The sequence below is a fragment of the Dermacentor albipictus genome, chromosome 4 (assembly GCF_038994185.2).
Source record: "Dermacentor albipictus isolate Rhodes 1998 colony chromosome 4, USDA_Dalb.pri_finalv2, whole genome shotgun sequence".
In the NCBI taxonomy this organism is placed as follows: Eukaryota; Metazoa; Arthropoda; class Arachnida; order Ixodida; family Ixodidae; genus Dermacentor; species Dermacentor albipictus.
In genome coordinates this window covers 158,493,441-158,516,634 of record NC_091824.1, presented here as the reverse complement: position 1 = coordinate 158,516,634, position 23,194 = coordinate 158,493,441, and the positions used below count along the sequence as shown (strand labels likewise).

The window sequence follows — 23,194 nt, the reverse complement described above, 5'->3', positions numbered from 1 at the left end:
AAGGTTTGACATTCCTCCTACACTAAATTCGATTTCGTTCATGGTAATAGGAGAAATTTTCGAGAACTGAAAGGCAGCAGAGTGGTTAGATGTTGTGAATACTGAACAGAAATAGTCATTAATAGCTGTGGCGCGTCTGTCGGGACTGATTGGGTCACCGTCTGCCTTCAATAATTGCATTTCACTAGGCTGCTCTTCATGGAGAGTATTCGCCAATATTTATTTCGGTTAGTTTGAAAAATCCAGAGGAGATCAGTTTAACATAAGTAATCTTTTGCATCACGCTGTTCCTTGAGATACTGTTTCTTTCACGCATTGTTGGCATGGCACAGCTGCCAGGCTGTCGGATTCTTAGTTTGCTTTGCCCGTCTGTAGAGATTCGTTTTACGATTGAGGATCAATTGAAGACATTTATTGAACTAAGGGTTGTTGTTATCTGGTTTGATCAAAATAGTTCGGATGTACTTGTTTTTTTGGTACAGTAGCGTGTTCTTGTACAGTTCCCAATTGGTGTAAGCTCTGCGGGATAAATAACTAGCTTTGATATATTCATAGAAACAGGAAAGTTATTCATTGACAGCCACGAAGTTGTATCTTTTGTAATCAGTGCTAACTTTTTCAGTAAGGGAGCTTTTTCTTCAGCGGAAAGTTAAGAGAAACGCGGCGTAAGTTGTGAGTGCTGATGTCAGGTAGTACGGTTGTATTTGTTATACGTCGTCAAGAGAGGAGGTCAGAACAAGATCGAGGGTATTGTCACCTCTAGTTGACAATGGTAGGACCTGATGAAGGTAGCGGTCTTGAATTAAATCAAAATTTGCTTGGACTTTCAGCGATTTCGGCAGCCTCGGTAATTTCTCTTGTAAACCTGAGCTGATTCACTTTGAAACTTAAAATTGAATTCTGCGGTATTGCGTTCTATAACCCCAATCTGATTATGAGGCGCACCGTATAGTGATCCCTGATTAATTTCGACTGCCTGTGGTTGTTTAACGCGCATCTAAATGTAATTACACGAGCGTTCTTACATTTCAACCCTATCGAAATGCGGTCGCCAATCTTAAATTTGTCACCTGCAGTGGTTGCTTAGTGGATTTGGTCTTGAGCTGCTGAGCCCGAGGTCGTGGGATCGAATCCCGGCCACGGCGGTGACATTTCGATGGGGGCGAAATGCAAAAACACCCGTGCACTTAGATTTAGGTGCACGCGTTAAAGAACCCAGGTGGTCAAAATTAACCCGGAGTCCTCCATTGCGCGTGCATCATAATAAGCTCGTGGTTTTGGAACGTAAAACCTAATAATTTAATCAATTTTAATCTTAAAATTTTCACCGGCAGGTTTGCAAACGCGGTCGTGGCAATGCACACCAAGATGACCTTGAATCGCGTGAATGACATTTGTAAAAGTGTTTTCTAAGCAGATCGCTCGTACACCGGTCAGTTTGGTGGATGCAAACATTACCGCAAGGGTTAGCCGCCAACTCGAAGACCACATTATGTGAAGCGCAGCCTGTGCATGTTTTATCTTGCACTCACGCCTTTCACGGCAGTCTTCCTGCACAAGTATAGGAGTTTCCTAGGCGCATAAAAAGCAGTATCGGCTTACCCACGCTGCCCTACTTTCTTAGGGCTGTAGAAAACACCCTAAATACAGAGAGGGGCGGCCTTTTTTTCCTCCACCCTTTCTCCCGTCCGTGTCCTGTTCAGACGTGCGAGCGGAATACATTTGATTTTCTACCGAGTTGCCGAAATAGCAACTGCGGCTGGAAAATATGCAAGCTTGTGTGAAAGAGAGAGAGAGAGAGAGAGAGATGGATGGAGGGTGCTATAACGCTTTCCTTTTTATTTTTATCTCTTTGATGTGTGCGCTACAGGGTCGCGACTAGACCGTCTAGAGCTGGAAGAGGATACGCTAGTGAGGGTATCAAAGGAGAAGAGAAAAGTAAAAAAAAATGCAGACGCAGACACCCGCACAGAAACTCGTACAGGGGCATCAGTGCATGATCATTATGAAATGAACGAAGTGAAAAATACAGCTTTTTGGCGCCGTCAATAACCAAAATGCTATCCATCTCGCTATGTTGCACCCAAAGGGACACAAAACTTTGCGATTGATGGTATCACAATGCTCCACTTTCCGCTTTGTTCATTTCATAATGCTGACTGCTGCCCCATTCCGAGTTATTGTCCGTGTCCATGCATTCCTTTTTCTTCACTCGCACTTTGATCTCTTGTTATACAATAAGCCTGCAGTAGCATGTCAAGCCTCTTGCTCGGCTAACTTCTCCACCTATCATTAAGGCTTCTCTTATCAGAACGCAAGCATTTTCACATACTTGTATACGGTTTCTTAGTGATACATTCGTGGAATAAGCAAGTTATGGGATGGTAAGTGGGCTACGCGGTGCGAATAAAGCAAGCTGGCAGCACATGTTCAAGAGACGATTGTCCTACACCTATAGCGGTCTGGCATAACGCAGCACCAACATTGCGAGCAGCTTAGCTCACAGGACCCAAATGCAAAATGTCCTATATTTTTGTTCACTATACTGTATACAAATGCTTGTTCCGGTTGCGTTTCATAGGCGCGTGTTATGGCAATCCACGCGCCTGTCCACAGAAACCTGTCTTTCTACAGGAGTCCACCCCATGATTAGAGGACAGGAACATGTCCTCTATGAGGGACTGCTACAGCATTGCCCCGTATCGAGCATACACTATACTTCAGCCGGCCAATGGCGAGTCCTTTATTGGACCTGAGCGTTCGCGCAAGGACTTCTCCATTCACTCACGCTTTCGGGACGAAACCACTGTTTCATGAGAGTGTGTATTTTATTTAATTCTGTCGCTCAGCTTCCAATGAGCCAAACAAATCAAGATGAGCGTGTACAGTTCTTGAACGGCACCAAGTGACTCTACTGAAGTGAAGTTCTCCGTTCTAAAAAATAAAAGTGGGAGTGGGGAGGGTACTGACATTCAGGTATTGTCAGTAGAGACTCCTCTGTTGTTTAATTCATTAAGACTTGGTAAATTCTTCCACTTCACCTGAAATGTGTATTGCGGTTCGCACTTAAGAAATGTGGCCACGCAATGGCTTTTATCTCTTTGAAGGCATCGAACTCGCTCATATGCACCCCTTCCTGCCCTTAACTGCACGTGAACCGGTTCAACAAAAGTTGGTTCATTCTTTTGTACAACTTTAGTAGTAGTAATTGGTTGTTTATTTTACGAAGAACATAATAAATAACTAAATAAAAAGGGAGGAATGAATGAAAATGTACTGCCGACGCACTGTCTAGCTCAGACGGCTGACACTTGAGCGTCAGTCAGCAGTGGGGGAGGGAGTAGGAGAGTAAAACACAAGGAGAGAGGATAACAGAGAGCAGAGAGCAAGGAAGGGAACTATTTATATAACTAAGCCATACAACACTGAATATGGTAGTATACAATTAAAACTCAAAACCAAATAAAAACATCTGGCTTACCTTGATTGTATCTTCCTCCGCTCAGCCACAAAACTGCGCGTGGTGGAAGAATGTACTACCTACACTTTACTCCTCCGCAACGGTTACACGACCATATCGTACATGTGTTAGCCACTTCCCGCAATCGGGACACTCGTAATCGAGACCTCAAAACAATACGATCGAGCGCACCCGGTGAGGTGTGAGCGAATCGATTCTTGAAACGCACTGGAGGACGTCAACCGCTCTTGTTTCCATTCAGAAACGTACGCATCAAACCGTCGCTGGTGGCGACAAAACCACAGTCGCAGCGAGGACTCTCGAGCCAGCTCGTGTGGTCAAGACTCGGGCAGCGCACAAACACGTCCGGGACTTGAAGAACTCCGCGCAGGCGCGCAACACCGACGTATCAGCGGCGAGCCACGCAAGCCGGCGAACGCTCGCCCTCTGACCGGTGCTGCCGGCGCGGTCTCGACCGAGTGGTGGGTGGGCGCGTTCGTGCGTCCCGGCCCTGCCCAGCACCTCTATCACCGTTATCACGCTTTTATTTTCGTCACGAAAAGCGCGGCAACGCCATGCGCGGGGGTGCATGTCGGCTCGGCGGCGCGGTCGAAGGTGGAAAAAAAAAATGAAAGGTGACAAAAAAGAAAGCTCGCAGGTCTCGCTGGCAGCGCCGCCGTTGCGTGGGATGACGGAGTGCGCACGACATCGGGGCGAGGGGGCGGGGTGCGTGCGTGTCTTTGTGTACGTACGCGTATGTTCGCCCGCAGCCGTAGCCATGCGTCAAAGGGCACGCACTAGTCGTTCGCCAGAAGCTTTCTTTTCCTCTTAAATGGTGGTGATCGAGCTGATTGCGTTCAATATATTTTTTTATGCCTCAAACCTACACAAGCGTTTCCGCCAAAGTGTGCGTGTGTGTGTGTTTGGGTGTGTGCGTGCTTGCGAGCCAGCTCTGTATCAGGCGACGCAGACTTACGCCACTTGCTTGCCTCGCGAGTGGGCCGACGAGGCTAAAATAGAGCCTTCATATACGACGAGGTCCATGGGCCGCGGTTTCGCGGCTGCTCCTTCGTCGTGAGCACACGACGTATCTCACATTTTGACAGGCACGCAATGACAGCCCCTGCACGCCGCCTCCAAGGATACCCGTAACACGTGTTTGTTCGGGGCACACTTTCCTTTTCCCGATACCCAGTGCGTCTGTACGTATCGTGGTATTCCCACCTACGCGGCCCAGAATCGTCACTGCTGTAGAGACTGAGCTCGCAAGTGTGTAAGGAAGTTATCACAGGACGTACTAAAACAAAAACACAAAAAATAAAGAGGAGAAAAAAGCCCATCTCACTTAGTAAAGTAGTATACTAATTTTTCTATTCGTTTTGGACAAGTTATGTTCATTTGAGCTTTTGCTCTATTCGCAGTTTGTTTCGCTAGCGCTTCAAAACTCGTCATCTTTTTGAGTATACTATAGTTACAGGCTCCTGACTTCGGGAAGCCCCACAGTAGCAGTAGTAGCCGAGTAACATTTTTGAAGCCCAGTAGCATTTTTCAAGGACGACAGGCTTATGTGAATCTCAGTTGCCACTCATCGGCGTAACTCCTCTCTTCTTTCTTTAACTTTTAGTTCACCTGCGTAGGGTAGTGGCACACGATTACTTTTGTTTGGTTAACATGAACAATATTCCTTTTGCTTTTCCAGGCTATCATTCGTTCTGCACAGACTTGGAACTGACAGAGAACAAACGTGCACCAATCCATCGAGTGCAGCATGAACCGAAATTATCCGAAGCGGCTCAGCAAGGAAAACTGCAGTTCGCTATGTATAAGCCAGGACGGTGTATGCCTTTCAAAGTTCTGTCCCACGCACTCAATAATCCTTTCGTGGTCGAGAACGCCATTACGTTTTAATTCATTGAACTGCCCATCGAAGCTTCCTTTAAGCGAGCACACTTTTATGTTCATTTACTATTTACGGGAATTATCATCTCCCGACATTCATCTGCAGGCACACCAGTCTATATAGGACAGACGCGAGAGTCAAAGTACCATTGCCGGCTTGTGTTTATCCAAGTTTCTAATGATGGCCATATAAGCCTTATTTACTGCCTACTTTACGTGGTTTGTTAGCGTAAACAGTTACATCATAACCACCTCTATCAGTAGGAGTTTCTGCAGCTGCTCTTTCTGTGCATCCGCTCTCTTAATCACCGTCGGTCTCGGATACGCTGGAATAAAGTGACGCCTGCTGTCACGACAATCTCGGCGAGCAGATGTCATGGAACTTCCCCCAAAAATTGCTACATAGGGAACTGTGGCGCTACGGTCGTTAAGCTAACGATGGGAATGATGAATATTATATGGATTTGTCTTATATTCTTGTGGCTTGAGGCGTTCTTGTAGCGTTGTTCATTACGCGCGATATATATCTTTCTAAATTGCCCTGAAATCATATTTTTCTAAGCACAGCAAGGCAACAGGTCTCTTCCCATGCACAAGTATTGGGAGTTGCAATTATAACAAACAATTTTTAAACTAAATTTATCAGTTCGCGGGGTCACAAGGTCGTTTGAAGCAAGAAGGACGAGATATAGGCAAATCTATATATGCTATCTTCCCCCCCCCCCCCCCCCCTCGCCCCATTGCCATGCTGACTGAACTGCTGTAGGTGCAGCTGCTGTAGACATACCCAGAGTTACCTGTGATTATTGTAGAAAGCTCTATGCCAGCAGTCGCAAACTGGACTGTCAGGCTTTTTATTATTACGCCTAAAGAAAAACAAATTTGGAGTAGTGAAGCGTACACTGAAAAAAAATCACGTAGGCTAAAAGTAAAATGTTGAGTGAATATGTGTGATGAAATGAGGAAATGTGCAGGCATACAATGATGTCAGCTGACGCGAGGCAGGTGTAAGTGGAGGTCGTTGTTGGAGGTCTTCATTCTGCAGTGGACATAACGGATTATTATGACGACGATTGTACAGTATGCCTGCAGGTTATGTACCTACAGCAATAATTGCAGGGACGAAGCAGTATAATTAATAGATGCCCATACAGACGGTCAGTTGGCTTTTCAAACTTGATTTAAAGCGCTATTGAAGCCAATCCTGAGCTGCAGTTCTCTGTACAGGTCCTACCCTGGCACGTCCAGCCTGCATGCACCGATAAGCCATGTAGGCGACGGCATAGGCGCCTGAAACAAGGTCGATCCAAATAGGTCGCGAAGCTTCGGGTGAAAAGCGGTTCAGTACAAATTGTCACCGACATCAGCAAAGGGGGTTATGGGGGCAGCGATTGAAGCACGACTATGTTTGGAGAGAACAAATATTGGGAAAGGAAAAAGCGTTTTATAATTCAAGCGAGACAAAGTTAGAGTCATTCAACGAAAATAAAATTTCTGGTCAATTTTATATATTCGTGACGAGTTAAAAAAATACAAGTTTATTTAATTTCATTATTATTACAATAAATGCATTTCTTTTCAGTGCCAATACAGGGGGCGTTGACGCTACTATCACTCACAATGCAATGCAGCTCTTCAAATGTGCAAGAAAGGCGCGCTCGTAAAGTTCACCTGTTGAAATACGCCCCCTTTACAAGTGCTTTTTTGCTTGTTGATTTTTGTTTGAATTTGGTCACGCGGGTAGCTTCATCGCTTCTTAAGCTGTTCAAGATCTTTTCATGTGACTGCGCTTGTCGGCGGGCTTGGCGTCAGACGATAGTACCTGCACTCTACACCTACAGCTTTCGTCGGCCTCCAAAGAAAGTATGTTCTGTGCAGGGGTGCGATTTCGAAAACCGCACGGCTGGCCTTTTGCTGCATTGCTTTCCGCGTTGAAAGCTCGAAACGCCCATCAAGTCGAACGGCGGGGCATTTGAACATATAGCTCTAAAGGCAGGAAAGCAAAACAAATTTCGCGCCTTCGAAAACAAAATGACGTCACTTCTGTTTTTAACAAATAGGGCGTCACATTATTTTTACTTCCGCCGGAAGTGTTCCCTCCAGATAAAGATGGCACTAAGCCTCATGAACAGCCGATGAACCGCCGCGTTTCGAACGTATGGGCTCCTATGGAAGCTTCGCTACCAGGTATATTTACCTTGCCTGAAACCGAAGAAATAATTCCCTACTCAAGGCTATCAGTGCATTTATCTATGGGAAAGAAAAGTTGAACAAACCGCCTTTCGCTTAGCCAACAGGGCTCACACGAGTGCAAGAACAGCGCGTGCAGGACGTTATCGTTCATAAAACTGCAAGATGGTCGTCTTTTCAAAGCTTGCCTGACAGATAAGCACGCAGCAATGTCGACGAGCCCGTACAGCTAGCTCACAAACATGGCCACGCCGGTACATTCCTTACAAGGCGTTTTGCTTTACGAGCACGGTGAGTAACCCGTCGGGACATGTTTATCGCTGGCTGCTCTAAGCCCAAACCTCTCTAGAACAGACATACGCGAAAGCAGGAAGTTCCTGTCAGAAAGACTTATAGTCTTTTACCTGACCGCCCTAAAACGACGTACGTAAATACGGCCTTATGCGTACCCAGTATCAGCCACTGAAAGTGGAAAAAGAACGCCGCAATATTCGATTTTTGAATTAAATTAAGTTATTGGTTGTTTCGTGCGAAAACAGCGATTCGATCACTATGCATGCCGCAGTGGTGGACTCCGGATTACTTTTGACCACCTGGTGCTCTTTAGCGTGCAGTTAAAATCGTTTTTGCATATCGCCCCTATAGAAATGCGGCTGCCACGACCGGTATCGTACCACCGACCTCGAGCTTAGCAGCGCAACGCCATAGCCACTAATCTACCGCGGCGGCTCGTTATTAGATTCTGGATCAGCTGCAGCGCCACTCTTTGCCGCAAAGTTTAACTCCAGATGCTTTCGAACGTGTCACCTAAAACCTTAGAAGAATCGACATTTGGGCGAGTTGGTACTGGTTGAACATCTTGAAGGGGCAGCGCGAAAAGACGATGACAGAAGGCAGGAACACACAGCGCTGTCCTGTGTGTTCCTGCCTTCTGTCATCGTCTTTTCGCGCTGCCCCTTCAAGATGTTCACATAAAACCACTCAGCGCAGCTTCTCTGCCCAAGGCTCGCATCGCACTCGTGCGGGTTCACTATGATGCGGCCGTGCGCAATTCCCTGTCGGCGCGACCCGCTGCTCCTCGTGTGGCGCTTTGCTCGACCCGCTTATGGGCCTGACCAGCCGTGTATTGCTGATTCCTCCATATTACGCAACTGTACTCGTATATAAGGAAAGGAGGAGGAGGAGGAGGAAATAAAGAGAGAAGGCAGGTATGTTAACCAGAAATACGTCTGGTTGGCTACCCTACTTTTGGTATAGCAAGAGGGAATAGAAAGGTAAGGTAGAGAAGGGGAGGGGGAGGGGAGGGGAAAGAAAGCCGCGGTGAGCTCCCGCACGCAAGCGGAGGGCCTGAGCGGGTAAAAAATGTTCACATAGGTCAGTCGCCCTCAAGAAAGACAAAAGTGCCTTCACAGCTTTGTGGGCCGACGAGTGACGGGGATGGTACAAATGGTGGCAGATCTGACTTTTTCTCAAGTCCTAGAATTCTGACGTGTACATCAGGACGGCACAAACACCCTGCCGGAGAAAGCGGCTTGGCCGCACCTGTGTGCCCCGATGTAAGCGAGGCACGATATGCGCTGACAGTTGTGCTAAAAATGACGTGCGGGTTCTTTCCAAGGTGAGTGCAGCGAGGTGGTGGCAAGGGGTCCGGTCAGTGTGCCGGACATGCGCACGCATTGAATCGACGGCGATATGTGTCGTGATTGAATAATCTTGAGCAATGACAATAATTTCAGCCGTTGACCCACTGCGTGGTAATCCAAGGCATAGCCTCGGAGTTTGGGCTTGAATGCTCTGAATTGTGCGCAAACTGGTTTTGCAGGTGTTGGATATAACAGGTAGATAGCAGGTAGGTTGTACCGGAGGAACTCAGCAAATAGCAGCCTGTACAGCTGTAATGTAGATTGTGTGGACCCCCCAGTTGTTTCCTGCAAGGATCCTGAATAGATGACAAATAGCAATGAGATGCTTTTTCACCTGGTTCACATGAGGAGTCCAGGACAGGTCTCTATCAATCAAATCGCCCAAGAACCTGCGACTTCTGCTGGGTGATATCACTTTTCCATTGATTGATATGCCGCATGCAGACATTAGCTTCCGGGTAAATGCCACCACTGAACACTTTTCCCACATCACCTCCAGTCCCTGTTTACGAAGGTAGCATGATGTCGATGAGGCCGCCTTCTGAATCCGAGCGCGAAGCCGAAGCCGTGTCATCAGCGACGTCTAAATACAGATGTCGTCGGCGTAGATACATAGAGTCGAACGTTGCTCGATAGGTCCTCGAGTTGTCTTGGTATAACTTCTGCCAGCTGTCCTTGAGTTTGAATTCTGCTGTTTCCCTTCCCCCAGCGTAGGGTAGTCAACTAGATGATTTTCTATTTACCACACTTGCCTGCCTTCTTTCTTCCCTTTTCTGGGGCTGTCTGGAACCTTTGCTGGAAACGAGCTCGTGTTATCCCTGTCCTGAAGCCTGGCAACTGTTCAACAGACATAAACTCATATCGTCCGATTGCTTTTCTTAGTTACGTGGAAAAGCTTATGGAGATGGTATTGACGCGCCTTCACTTGTTGCTGATGAACGTGAACGTCTACCCTCCGCAAATGTCAGGGTTCAGAAAGGGACGCAGCAGCATAGACAACGGGATCAGCCTTGTGAACGGCGTAAAACTCAACAAAGCTAGATGCAACACCACTATTGGCGTATTCCTCGACATCAAGGGACCGTTTGATAACGTGACTCAGTGAGTATTTTACACGCTCTGTAATCCGTTGGAGTTGGCGGCCGTATGTACCGTTTGGATCTCAGGCTACCTCACCGATCGGTCGGTCTACATGTCCACAAAAAAAGGTGACGCAGCTCCGCACACTGTGCATCGAGGAGTTGCCCAAGGTGGCATTTTAAGCCCGACCGTATTTAACATCTCTTTTATCGGACTGCAGAAGTGCATTCTCACGTCCGTTGAAATATCTTTATATGCAGATGACATATATACACGGAGGTGTGGTCGCAACAGACGTTTCCTATGAGCAAGATTGCAGAAAGCTATCAATTCTATGGAAAATTTTCTATTTGCATGAGGTCTCTCGATGTCGCCAGAAAAGTGTGGTGTCATTGCTTTCACCAGACGTGATGTCTCGCGCTACACGTTAAATGTTGCACACTCTCCCATTCGGTGTGTGTCGAGTCACAAGTTTCAGGCGTGAAAATGGTCAGGCTAGTGACGGGGACGTGGGTATTTGAATACTAAAAGAAAAAAAAATGGGTCATACGCGAGCACCTTCTGTACGCTATCAAGCAACACTGGGGCCTGCTCCGTAAATTCTATGCTACGCATGTATGCGGCTCGCTGTGAAGGTCTCCTGTGATACAGCTTTTCTGCGATACACGCTATTTCCCAAACCATCATAAAAGCACTCACATGTGCGCAAGCGAAAGTTCTGAGGTTGTGCCTCGGCCTACCGAAAAAACGCATCGAGTGCAGGAACCCTTGCAGAAAGCAGACGCCTATCGGTTCCACTGCTTATGCAGCGGTAGTTTCTTCAAGTACACATGCGCTTTGCCGCCAAAGTGCCGGGTCATCCGTTTGCTTCAGACAGCGGTCCCGTGGTTCGGAGCTTGCTCCCGCTAAATTATCAAAGCCCTTCAATGCTGACAAAAACACCGTGGAAAATTCCTCTGTGGTCCATTGTCACTTTCGTGCCTGTGGGTTCAAAAGCAAGATAGATACTCCTGGTCCATTACTGACATATTTTGCTCTAGAGCATGCTAACACCAGCTACAGGGCTCACCGTCATATTTACACTGATGGCTCCGTTACGTCCACATCATCTGCCATTGGTGTGTGGAGTCTGTTTGCGAGTGTTGCCATCACTACCGCTCTCAGTCACCGCACATCAACTACAGCCACTGAACAAGCTGCACTGCGGGCAGCTTTTATTGGCATCATAGAGCAGACAGCTGAGTCTTGGGTCATCTCCACCGACTCAAGAGCAGCCCTGCAGTACTTGTAGTCGCCTCACGTGCAGTAACAACTCGTGATGGACATCAGACGCCTATGCAATAAAGCATGCGAACTACAATGCAGCGTTTTGCTGCAGTGGTTACCAGCCCACTGCGGAATACAAGACACCGTACAGGCTGACCACGCTGCCAAAGCTGGACACGACACTTTCGAGCGAAATGGTCCAGATACCTTTCTCGAGAAAAGACGCGGCGACAGTGGTATTTGCGCACGCTCGGCGTCTCCAGCAATCCCTCTGCACAGATGCCAGCTACCAGTACGGTTCCCTATATAAAATAGATCCATCGTGCGACTTTTACACACTGCAAGGCCTCACCAGGCAAGACCAGGCATGCCTTCATCGCATGAAACTCAACGTGGCCTACACAAACTACTTGAGGTGTAAAATTCAACTCACAGACTCGCCAATGTGCTCTGAATGTAATGCCCCTGAAGACGTGCGACATGTTCTGTGCGACTGCTACCGCTGTGCGTCAGAGAGAGGGTCTCTGAAGGCGTCACTGTACCTTCAATGGGACTCTAGCTTGGCACTACTGCACATTCTCGGCCCATGGCAAAGCACCATCTGTGCGTTACGCGCCACGAAGGCGCTGCTTGCGTTCTTGCGGGCCACGACTCTTAACGAAACTTATCTCCATAGTGTATCTATGAGTTTGTGTGTGACTGCATATCGTGTAAAGTGTTTATCACTGTATATATCATAATAATCACCCAGGAGGTGAAGTAGCATGTCAGGTGAACAGCCCGGCTAACATCTCCAGCATAGTATTAAAGCTTGTTTTTCTCTCTCTTTCTTTGCAGTGCACGCGTTGGCTGCAAGGCATTTATTTTTAACTACCTTCTATTTACTGTCATAGTTCGCAACCTTTTGGTGCCAGTAGTGTCAGTACAGACGAAAGGTTTGGGATGTATTCGGCTAATCTTTTTCTTGAGGTCCACCATGGTCTCCTCGCTTCGTGCAGCACATTCAGAGAATACAATAATAAAATGTAGACAAATGAAAGACCTGTTTTTACACTGCGAAACGCAAACGTCGGTGGATCGGATTCAAAAACGCGAGGAAGACCACGGCGAGTCGATTGCGTGTGTTTTCCTTCGAAATAAATACCACAGCTCTCTGTGGAAGAAAAACGACCTTGTCCTTTACGAGGGGCCACATGGCGATGCCATAAATTCTTTACCGGGAAAATAAACTCGAAACGCGAGTGCACGCACGTCTTTTGCTTTACGACCCGGCCGGGAAAGGTCAGTAACTATCCGTTTGAGCCTGCGTGTGCTTCTGTTTGGGAATTCTAATATTTTTTCGCTAGCCGTCCTCTCGAACGCACTCTGGGAAATTTAATAAGGTAGCGAGTGGATGTCTTTCGGTATCGTAGTACGCATCTTTTACCAATACAGTACAATACATCTTACGAAGTACAAAAACCAATTTAAGAGACAGGACTCTTGCACACTTTGCTTAGGACCATGGCCTCTGCCTTTTGATCGACGGCAGCCCAACATTCTTGAAAGGACCGTCGTCAGCAGCAGCTGCCAAGATCTGAGTTTAGTGTCACGATGCCTTACTTTGAGCGTCTACTGGTTTACTGACTTGGAAACATGCGGAAGTAGTCACATTCGTACTTAAGTTGCCATGAAAGGTCTAAGCGGTATATGTCTTCCCTTATGATCTCTCGAGCAATTGATTGTCCGGCATTCCAAGCCTTTGTGAACGGTGAATGCAAGGGCGGCCTTGTACGTAGCACAGAGCTTATTACTCCAAACGTGATGCATGCTGCAACGCGCTGCTTCTCATAGTCAGCTACTCGCACGGTCTTTGACATTGAATTAGGAAGGTTTCGTGCTGTACGTCGGCGCGCCGGGAGGAGATACAGACGCACAAAGTCGATTCTAGACCTTAGGAAGGCTAGGTGCACGCGAAAAAAAATACGTCATCGCATGGACAAATGAGACAACGAACGATGGCAATCCTTCTGTAACTCGCTGGACCCACGCAAAGCTCTCTCTCGCGTATGGCGAACTCTCCAAGGCCTTCGCTGTTTTCCCCAGCAACGCCACCCCTTTAAGGCACTGGCTCCCCACGAAGGCTGTAGAGAAGTGGATGTTGGAGAAGACTTTTGCGTGGCAATCGCAGGTGACGGCGAGCTACTAAAGTATATTGAATTGTACGAAGTTCCTTTCATGCAAGCTTCGGCAGTGGACGAACCTTTCTCCGTGGAAGAACTGGAGTCTGCTCCAGCTACTTACCGGCGTTCCTCTTCGTCCGGACCCGACAACATCACGTACGCTGTTATCCGCCACGTTCACCATGACGCACGAGAGATCCTGCTGCGTCATCTCAACGTCTCATGGAGTGACGGAGTTGTTCCTTCTGAGTGGAAGCGTATCCGTCTTGACCCAATCTTAAAGCATGGAAAGTCTATCCTTCAAGCGACATCATATCGACCTATTGCTCTCGCCAGCTGTGTTGACAAGTTGATGGAAAGGATGATCATCAAGTGCCTCGAGTGGTTTCTTGAACATTACAATGCTTATCCAGACGCGATGACAAGCTTTCGACGTGGCCTTTCGTCAGTCGACAACGTCATTGATCTTATGGCTTCGATTCAACTACAAAAATCACCCACACGCCTTTCTGTAGCGCTATTTTTAAATGTGAAGGGCGCTTATGACAGTGTTTCTCATGAAGCCATTCTTGGCGCACTCATGGCTGTTGCAATCAGAGGCCGCACTTTTTGGTGGATTAGGAGCCACCTGACCCAAAGGAGCTTCCTTTTATTCACCGAGGATGGTAAAACTACCGACCACTGCACCAGCCGTGGAATTCCACAAGGTGGCATTTTGAGTCCGGTTTTGTTCAACCTGGCTATGATTGAGCTGGTGGAATTCCTGCCATAGTCGGTCAGTCTGTCAAGTTACGCTGATGACAGCTGCATCTGGGCGTCAGGAGTAACTCTGCCACAGGTTCGCACAAGGTTACAAAAGGCTGCAACGATGACGTTTATTGGTCTTCAGAGAAAGGGCCTCGAAATTTCAACAGAAATGTACGCATTAGTCGCCTTCACACGAAAATCGGTGACTGGATACCCAGTGTCTAATAATGGCCAGTCTACCTTGTACAAGAGAACCCATAGATTTTAGGGATAATTGTCAACCGCGAGCTCTCCTGGAGCCCTCATGTATCTTACCTAAGGAAGAGACTCCTCTCAATGAGTCACCTTTTCAAAGCTATTACTGGAAAGGCATGGGGACCGTCGGTGCGTTCTATGCTTGAACTGTACGAAACGCTTTTCATGGGTTCCTTGCGTTACACCACTCCGGTGCTGTCAGCCACCTAGAGGACGAATGTCAGAGAGCTTGACAGAATGCAAGCTCAAGCGCTTAGAAGATGTCTGGGTCAACCGCGATGCACTTCCACAGCCGCAACAACTGCCATCGCCAGGGAACATCCCACAAGTACATATATCGCCACAACCACCCTTAGTAATCATCTTCGTCACCTTTCCCAACTCCAGTCTGAACGCCTTGCTTCTCTCTCGGAAAGTAGACATGAGATAACTTTTCCGGGCCCTGTAGCCTCGTACCGATCCTCTCTTCTGTCTGATTCCATGCCTGCAGCAAGATCACCTTGTCCTACGTAGTGTCTCCGGCAGCCACAAGTGCGGCTTTCCATTCCAGGAGTTGGAAACAAGTCCGACTTTGCAATTTGTGCCCTGAAGCTAGCCGCTCTACATCTACTGCATGATTCATATTCCAATTGAGTTCACATTTAGTTCAGGGAAAATGAGATATCCACCTAATCGTAGCAATTACTGCAAAGGAAACCCATACGGGTTCTTCTAAAGAAAAGCCTCGCAGTCGAAGAAAAATTCGTCCAGGTCCGGGACTCGAACACGGGACCACCGCCTTTCCGGGGCAGCCACTCTACCATCAGATGGTAGAGCGGCTGACAGCATGACAGGAGCGCGCCATTCCGACCAACTCCTATCTCTTCATTTCGCATCATTAATTCTTTCTTTCTTTCTTTCTTTCTTTCTTTCTTTCTTCTTTCTTTCTTTCTTTCTTTCTTTCTTTCTTCCTTTCTTTCTTTCTTTCTTTCTTTCTTTCTTTCTTTCTTTCTTTCTTTCCCTGTTTTCGCTCTTTCTTTATTTTCCGGTTCCAACTTGCTTCTTTCAACCTACCTTCTGGCTTTCTTGCTTCGAGCGGGAAGTACCTGCACCAGCCGTTTTGAGCTGGCGGATGCCATAGTCGCAAACGCCCTCCGCAGGCGGCTTTTACATTATTGCGGTGCCTCCACAGTCAACTATGGCGCCTTTATTTTCTTTACGTTGCATCGGCATTGTTTGTGCGGGGCACGTATCCGTGCGTGTGAACGTATCGCTTCCAGCTGGATGCGGGAAGCATCAAGTGCCGCACGGCCAGCTTGCGCGCGATGCCCGGTATAGACCACTTGGGGAAGCGGTCGGCCAGGCGTAATTTTAGACTGACGTCTGCGCGCAGCTATTACTCGCACTCGCAACACGATTTGCTTTTGCAACGGTCGGTCTCCTTATTTTCTACGCATCTGCATCGGATAGACCGTTCAAGCAGCAGCTTCTATAGTTAAGCAAATGTTTCGTCAGGAAGCAGAGCCCAGACAGCTCAGATGCAATAAGCTGTTGCGCGCGCCCAAGCTCTTTCGTCCAATCACACGGCGACGACCGGTCTAAGTTCGCTTTGTTCAAATAAATTTTACCGCCACAAAGCCGCATGTGGACCAAGATAACATAGTAAAGCGCTCGAATTTAACTTTCACCACAATAAAATTTATGGTAACACTTACCACCTATCCCTAGTCACCATTTTTGTTAACCAGAAATGCTTAACCTGTAGCAAACAGGTGCCGTCTTTTTTTTTCTTCTATTTTCTTATTTTTTTCTTCTAATTTTTCTGAGACTAAAACCCTGCCACGCACCTATTGGTGTCGAACGCACGAAGTTCTCGTTAGCTCCAGTGTTCGCTTTTGCAAGTCCGAGTTCAGTAAAGAGGCGTTTCCTTTCGGAGTGTCACTATATGTAGCGACGGCAAATGACCCCTCAGTGCAAAACTGTGACAGAACTAGGAGATAGCCTTGAGCAGCGCAGTTGAAGCCAAGCGAGTCGGCCCAACACGTGTAGTTATCTGTCGTTACGATCAGGTGATTACGATCTGCAGGCAGAGCAGCCGAACATATGCTCATCGATTAATAAAGATTGGGAACCAAACATTCTTCGCCAATACACTGAGCTTTAAAGGTCACGCGTTGAACTGACATTTCGAGAGAAAAATCGAAGCGAATGGCTTCACGAGGAGTTGGCGTGTCAAGGTTGGCTGCTTGAAGTAATGCTCGCTCCTATAGTTTATTAGGGAGCTTTAGTTTAGGGGGGGACGCAAGCGGCTCGCGCACGCATGACCTAGGGGCGACGGTACTGCGCATGCGCAGACCCGTACGTAGGCGTCTGAGCATGCGCCGTACCGTCGCCCATAGCTCTTGCGTACGCAAGCCACTTGCGTGCCCTAAAAAACACGTACGGGTCTGCGCATGCGCAGTACCGTTGCCCCTAGCTCTTGCGTACGCAAGCCACTTGCGTCCCCTACAAAAACACGTTTGGGTCTGCGCATGCGCAGTACCGTCGCCCCTAGCTCTTGCGTACGCAAGCCACTTGCGTCCCCTACAAAAGAAAACGTTCGGCTCTGCGCATGCGCCGTACCGTCGCCCATAGCTCTTGCGTACGCAAGCCACTTGCGTCCCCTAAAAAACACGTACGGGTCTGCGCATGCGCAGTACCGTTGCCCCTAGCTCTTGCGTACGCAAGCAACTTGCGTCCCCTACAAAAACACGTTTGGGTCTGCGCATGCGCAGTACCGTCGCCCCTAGCTCTTGCGTACGCAAGCCACTTGCGTCCCCTACAAAAAAAAAAACGTTTGGGTCTGCGCATGCGCAGTACCGTCACCCCTAGCTCTTGCGTACGCAAGCCACTTGCGTCCCCTAAAAAAAAACGTTTGGGTCTGCGCATGCGCAGTACCGTCGCCCCTAGCTCTTGCGTACGCAAGCCACTTGCGTCCCCTACAAAAACACGTTTGGGTCTGCGCATGCGCAGTACCATCGCCCCTAGCTCTTGCGTACGCAAGCCACTTGCGTCCCCTAAAAAAAAAAAACGTTTGGGTCTGCGCATGCGCAGTACCGCCGCCCCTAGCTCTTGCGTACGCAAGCCACTTGCGTCCCCTACAAAAAAACGTTTGGGTCTGCGCATGCGCAGTACCGCCGCCCCTAGCTCTTGCGTACGCAAGCCACTTGCGTCCCCTAAAAAAAAAACATTTGGGTCTGCGCATGCGCAGTGCCGTCGCCCCTAGCTCTTGCGTACGCAAGCCACTTGCGTCCCCTACAAAAACACGTGTGGGTCTGCGCATGCGCAGTACCGTCGCCCCTAGCTCTTGCGTACGCAAGCCACTTGCGTCCCCTACAAAAAAAAAAACGTTCGGGTCTGCGCATGCGCAGTACCATCGCCCCTAGCTCTTGCGTACGCAAGCCACTTGCGTCCCCTACAAAAAAAAAAACGTTCGGGCCTGCGCATGCGCAGTACCGTCGCCCCTAGCTCTTGCGTACGCAAACCACTTGCGTCCCCTACGAAAAAAAAAACGTTCGGGTCTGCGCATGCGCAGTACCGTCGCCCCTAGCTCTTGCGTACTCAAGCCACTTGCGTCCCCTACAAAAACACGTTTGGGTCTGCGCATGCGCAGTACCGTCGCCCCTTGCTCTTGCGTACGCAAGCCACTTGCGTCCCCTAAAAAAAAAGAACGTTTGGGTCTGCGCATGCGCAGTACCGTCGCCCCTAGCTCTTGCGTACGCAAGCCACTTGCGTCCCCTAAAAAAAAAAACGTTTGGGTCTGCGCATGCGCAGTACCGTCGCCCCTAGTTCTTGCGTACGCAAGCCACTTGCGTCCCCTAAAAAAAAAAAAACGTTTGGGTCTGCGCATGCGCAGTACCGTCGCCCCTAGCTCTTGCGTACGCAAGCCACTTGCGTCCCCTACAAAAAAGAACGTTCGGATCTGCGCATGCGCAGTACCGTCGCCCCTAGCTCTTGCGTACGCAAGCCACTTGCGTCCCCTACAAAAAAAAAAAACGTTTGGGTCTGCGCATGCGCAGTACCGTCACCCCTAGCTCTTGCGTTCCCTAAACTAAAATTCTCTATTTTCTTTCTCCATGCTTGTCGATCGCACAGTTGCATGCATGACCGGGGTTGTTATTCGGGAAACTGTTGAGTTCACCATATTGCCCTTTCCGTCTGGTTCACAGGGCGGCTACAGCCTCTCTGATTGGCTAAAAATTCCAACGTGGCAGAATTTCACAGCACAGAATAGCCCCGGGGGAAGGAAATAAACTATGACCGAGCATTACGTCACAGGGCCAGCCTTGTAAAGCCTATTTGTGAAGCCATTCCCTTCGCTAATTCCCTCGAAAAGTCGGCCCAGCACATGGCCTCCGAGTGTCGGCGTATTGATCGAGATTTTCTGGAGCCCAATAGCGTTTCATTTATATGCGCACAAGTTCGGCTGCTCTGCGGCGGCTCTGCCTGCAGCAACACCTGCAGAGCGGGATCACTAAAAGCTAACGTGCGCTCTTACGCGACGATCACGTTTCGCTTTAAACTTGTTGTTTCAATCTTCACTTGTTTCGCTCCAATCGTGTTGTTCCCTCCTAGTTCTTCCTCTTTGAGAATAGCGCCCCGAATATCTGGAATGGCACTCATCTCGAAATCTCGTGGTATTGTAGGGGCACCACTGATGCGCGCATATCGCGTCAGTCTAAACTTCGTGGCTGTTCCATTCCTCTGCTCAGCGAGAGGTCGCGAGATCGAATGCCAGCCACGGTGGCGGCGTCTCGGTGAAAGCAGAGACCAAAAGTGCTAGTGCGATTAGATTTAGGTGCAACCACACCATATTTCGTAGTTCATTGCGAATATTTTGGACGTTAAACACCAGATGCGCAAATGCTACACCGAGAGGTGCATTATATTCTTTCAAGCAGCCAAGAAACGCAATACGAAGAACAAAGAGAAAGAGACAACAGCCTTGTTTCTATCCTAATTTGACTCATGAAGAATAAGTTTTCATTTTTATAGAAATATGTCTACAATGTTCTGTCGCTAAGTTTAGATGGTCCAATGTATCCATAGGAGAACGTTTCGTGTGCATGGAACAGTTTCAACATATCAATAAAGACAAATTTTGTAGAAATGAGCCTCATGGTAACAGTTATTATCGCCTTAATTAGACGGCTCATCGACTTGTCGTGAAGAAATAAACTTCTTGCTAAGGAAAAAATAGTAACAAGTTAGTTCTACAAAATTACCTTGCTTCAAGTGAGGTGTGGGAAACAAGAAGCGTAATAGGACAACCACACTGGCGTACGTTTCAGTGCAAGCATGAACAAGCCGCAAACCTAAGGGAAGCGTTACGCGCAGTCAGCGCGAATGCAAAACTTTTTTCAGTCGAAAGAAACAAAACGGCTAGCTTGGAAAGATGTTTAACATGCGGCTACGAAGACTTTCCTATGATTCTGTGAACGTCCCTACAGCGAGTTTAAGCTTACCGCTTCAATATTTATCTGGTGTATTAGCTTTATAAACTCGTATATACTCAATCCTAACGCGCTAACCATGGGGCAGAGCACTGCCAGAATAAGATTCCAACCATAGTTGCAGCCAAAACGAAACGCGCACTATCAGCCACTGCTTTACGCTAGTGAAGCCTGTATGACCACGGCACAGAAGTGCAAAAGTAGGTTACCTCTGGTTTTTCGTCCTGCCCGCGCTGCTCTTCCTCCTCTTCCATTTTCACATCCGGTTTGGTACCGCCTCGTGCGGAAGTTCAGGCCAGAGCAAATCGAAGACAGGCACAGCACTTCGAGTACTCAAGCGTTGCCGAAGCGCGAGCAGGGTGTCGACGTCGCACGGAGAAACATGGTCGCCCGGTGAGTCCAGCCAACACCAACAAATTTCTTGGTACAGCACGATGCGATGCGTCACAACCCGACTCCTCTTCTTCCAGCAATGTACGCGGCACATGCGAGCAAAAAACTACGTAAAAGCAACTAATGCCCGCTGCGAACACAGGTTACAGAAATCAGAATCAGAATTGAAAACAGAAAATGAAATCTCGGTCGTTGTAGTCACACCCTAGCCACCCTCCCGCACGTCTTCTCGCAGTCGCTGTCGCCTCCTCTGTAGAATCGTGTCGTGGTTGACAGAAGCCCACGATGACTCCGCGTGGCGGGGTCCATCGGTCCCCTCCGGCTCTTCAAGTCCACCTGACCACCAGAGCGCGACAAGTTTCGCGTTGGCGAGACGCGCGCACTCCCGCACGAATGTAGTGCGACGCCCGGGCCGCCTCGGAGTCTCCAGATTGTGCGCGGGACTGTTGCGCGAGCCGTGCGCGTCACTCGGGGCGGTGGATGCCCCTCCCCCCCTAGCGCCACCGCCGTCCCGTTCTGGGATGAGTGCCCCGGGCGTGCGCAATAGCGCCCGCGGCGCGGCGCCGCCAGCGTCGTCGCCGGCCCTCCCGGCTCCTCCTGACAGCAGCAGACGCGCCGAGCACGCAGGCCCGGGTGCTCGACTCTTTGACGCCACCTGGCACGGCGGTCGCCCCACTTTCGCTTCGGAGACTGGGCTACGAGTGGCGGGCATGCTGGCGCGGTTGCGACTGACAGCCGACGTTGACGGCCCGTTGACGCAAGGGAAATGTGACATCCACTTCAAGCCACCAATCAATGAAACCCATGTAGATTCCTCAGGAAGGAAGCTTCTCGGTTTGAAGAAGGATTAGTCCTCATTAGGACATCGAACCCAACCCCACCGCTTTCTCAGGACAGTAGTTTTACCAGTGAACTAACCAGGAGTCTAGCGGGTGGTAGGGTGACAGCGAATCAATAAGCGACTCGAATAGCTGGAACACTTAACAAGCGAATGTATTCATTATGAAAGGGAAAAATGGTCACATTTTTTTTCTTAGTGAAATTTCACCTATCTTGCGAATTTACTAATACTTCGTTTGTTGATTATTCGCCCGATGAATACCACTTGTACACAGTGAGCGAAATTGAAAGCTATGCATCGTAACCAGAACACAAAAGTACAATGACTCGGAAGAAAATCATGGGAACAGAGCTGTCTATAGGAACTGAAATTTTATTGACGACAGATAGTCTGCACAGACATCAGAGGACAGCAGCAACAATAACAGAAAGCACCGAGACATACACTTTGATGCAGTCAAAGGGTGTACGCTCGCCATAGATAAGCGATCCATATCCGTGGCGTGAAAAAAATAATAATATTGGTATTATGATGACAGTGACACGAAAGGACGTTGCATCGAAGACAAGGAGTATCCTGATGTAGTCTAGAAAGTTACTTATTAACTTTCGAATAATAGCGACTAGTAAATACGTAGTTTATGGCTTATACGACTTAAATTCTTTAAAAATTAAATTATGGAATTTTACGTGCCAGAACCACTACCTGATTAGGAGGCACGTCGTAGTGGGGGACTCCAGAAATTTAGCCACCTGCGGTCATTTAACGTGCTTAGCAGCCTAACACCATAGCCACTAAACAACCACGGCGGGTTCACACGACATTCTCATATGCTTATCGACACGTTCTTGCCGGCAATTGAAAGTCGCAAGTGGTAAACTCCAGGCAATGAAGGTGACGCAATATTTCGAAACAAGCGAACGCAGTAACGCCTCGCATGATCCGACTATAATGTCGCCCTTATATATATATATATATATATATATATATATATATATATATATATATATATATATATATATATATATATATATATATATATATATATATGTGTGTGTGTGTGTGTGTGTTTGTCTAAAGAATGCCTCACAGTATTCTTGTAAATACGTCGAGAGGGTCACTGCTGCACATCAGTTCAGAGAGCAGACTGTATGCCATCTTCCGCCTCTACTTTTGAACAAAAGGAACTCTACTTCTTTTCTGCAAAGAAAACTACACTGCTACTGGAAACGACGTATAGACAGCTGCCGTTCGATAAACGCCGTACAGCTACTCCGCACGCATCACCGCGAATGATACACTTCCTCCGAAATGTCGACCGCTCGCAAACTCACGCCGAGGAGAGCGAAGGGCGGCGACAGCATCAGCGACGCGAAGAAGAGCGGGATGGCCCGAAAGAAAAAGAGAGAGGCGAAGAGGCCACCCTCTCTGCCTCTTACGCCGCGGGCATATATATCGTGTCTCTCTTTTCAGGCGACGCCGACGGCAGCAGCGTCTCGCAGGGCGCTCTATGCCAGAGCGTTGGGTCGCGGTCGTTCTCCTCTGCTCCTATAGCGATGGAGAGACGGGAGTCGTGTATAGACCCGGATCGTTGGCGGGGGGATGGAGCCGTTCAATCCATTAGGGCCGCCTCGTCGTCTCCGCGACGCCAGTCCGGCAGTGGCGCCGCGCTCGGATCCGGTTAAGTCACGGCACTGCATCCGCACTGCAGCCACACTGTCCCCGAGGGAGAAGGGGCTCTTTCTAGCTGTCCACTTCGCTGACGTCGGCGAATTTCATGATCCGAA

At 48.5% G+C, this 23,194-nt stretch overlaps 1 protein-coding gene across 6 annotated transcripts in view; it reads right to left on the bottom strand.

The window, feature by feature from the left end:
* LOC135915787 (fibroblast growth factor 1-like) overlaps positions 1 to 21,043 on the bottom strand; it is a 58,796-nt gene extending 37,753 nt beyond the window's left edge. For 3 of the 6 annotated variants that reach the window (XM_065448908.2, XM_065448907.2, XM_065448910.2), the window contains exon 1: positions 20,383 to 21,039. In XM_065448908.2, the coding sequence (XP_065304980.1) occupies positions 20,383 to 20,427 (45 nt within the window). In that variant the 5' untranslated portion in view covers positions 20,428 to 21,039. Of the gene's footprint in view, positions 1 to 3,481; positions 4,000 to 20,382 lie in introns of those variants that run through there. The other 3 variants (XM_065448906.2, XM_065448909.2, XM_065448911.2) reach the window with 2 other exon arrangements.
* Between the last annotated feature and the right edge of the window lie 2,151 nt (positions 21,044 to 23,194).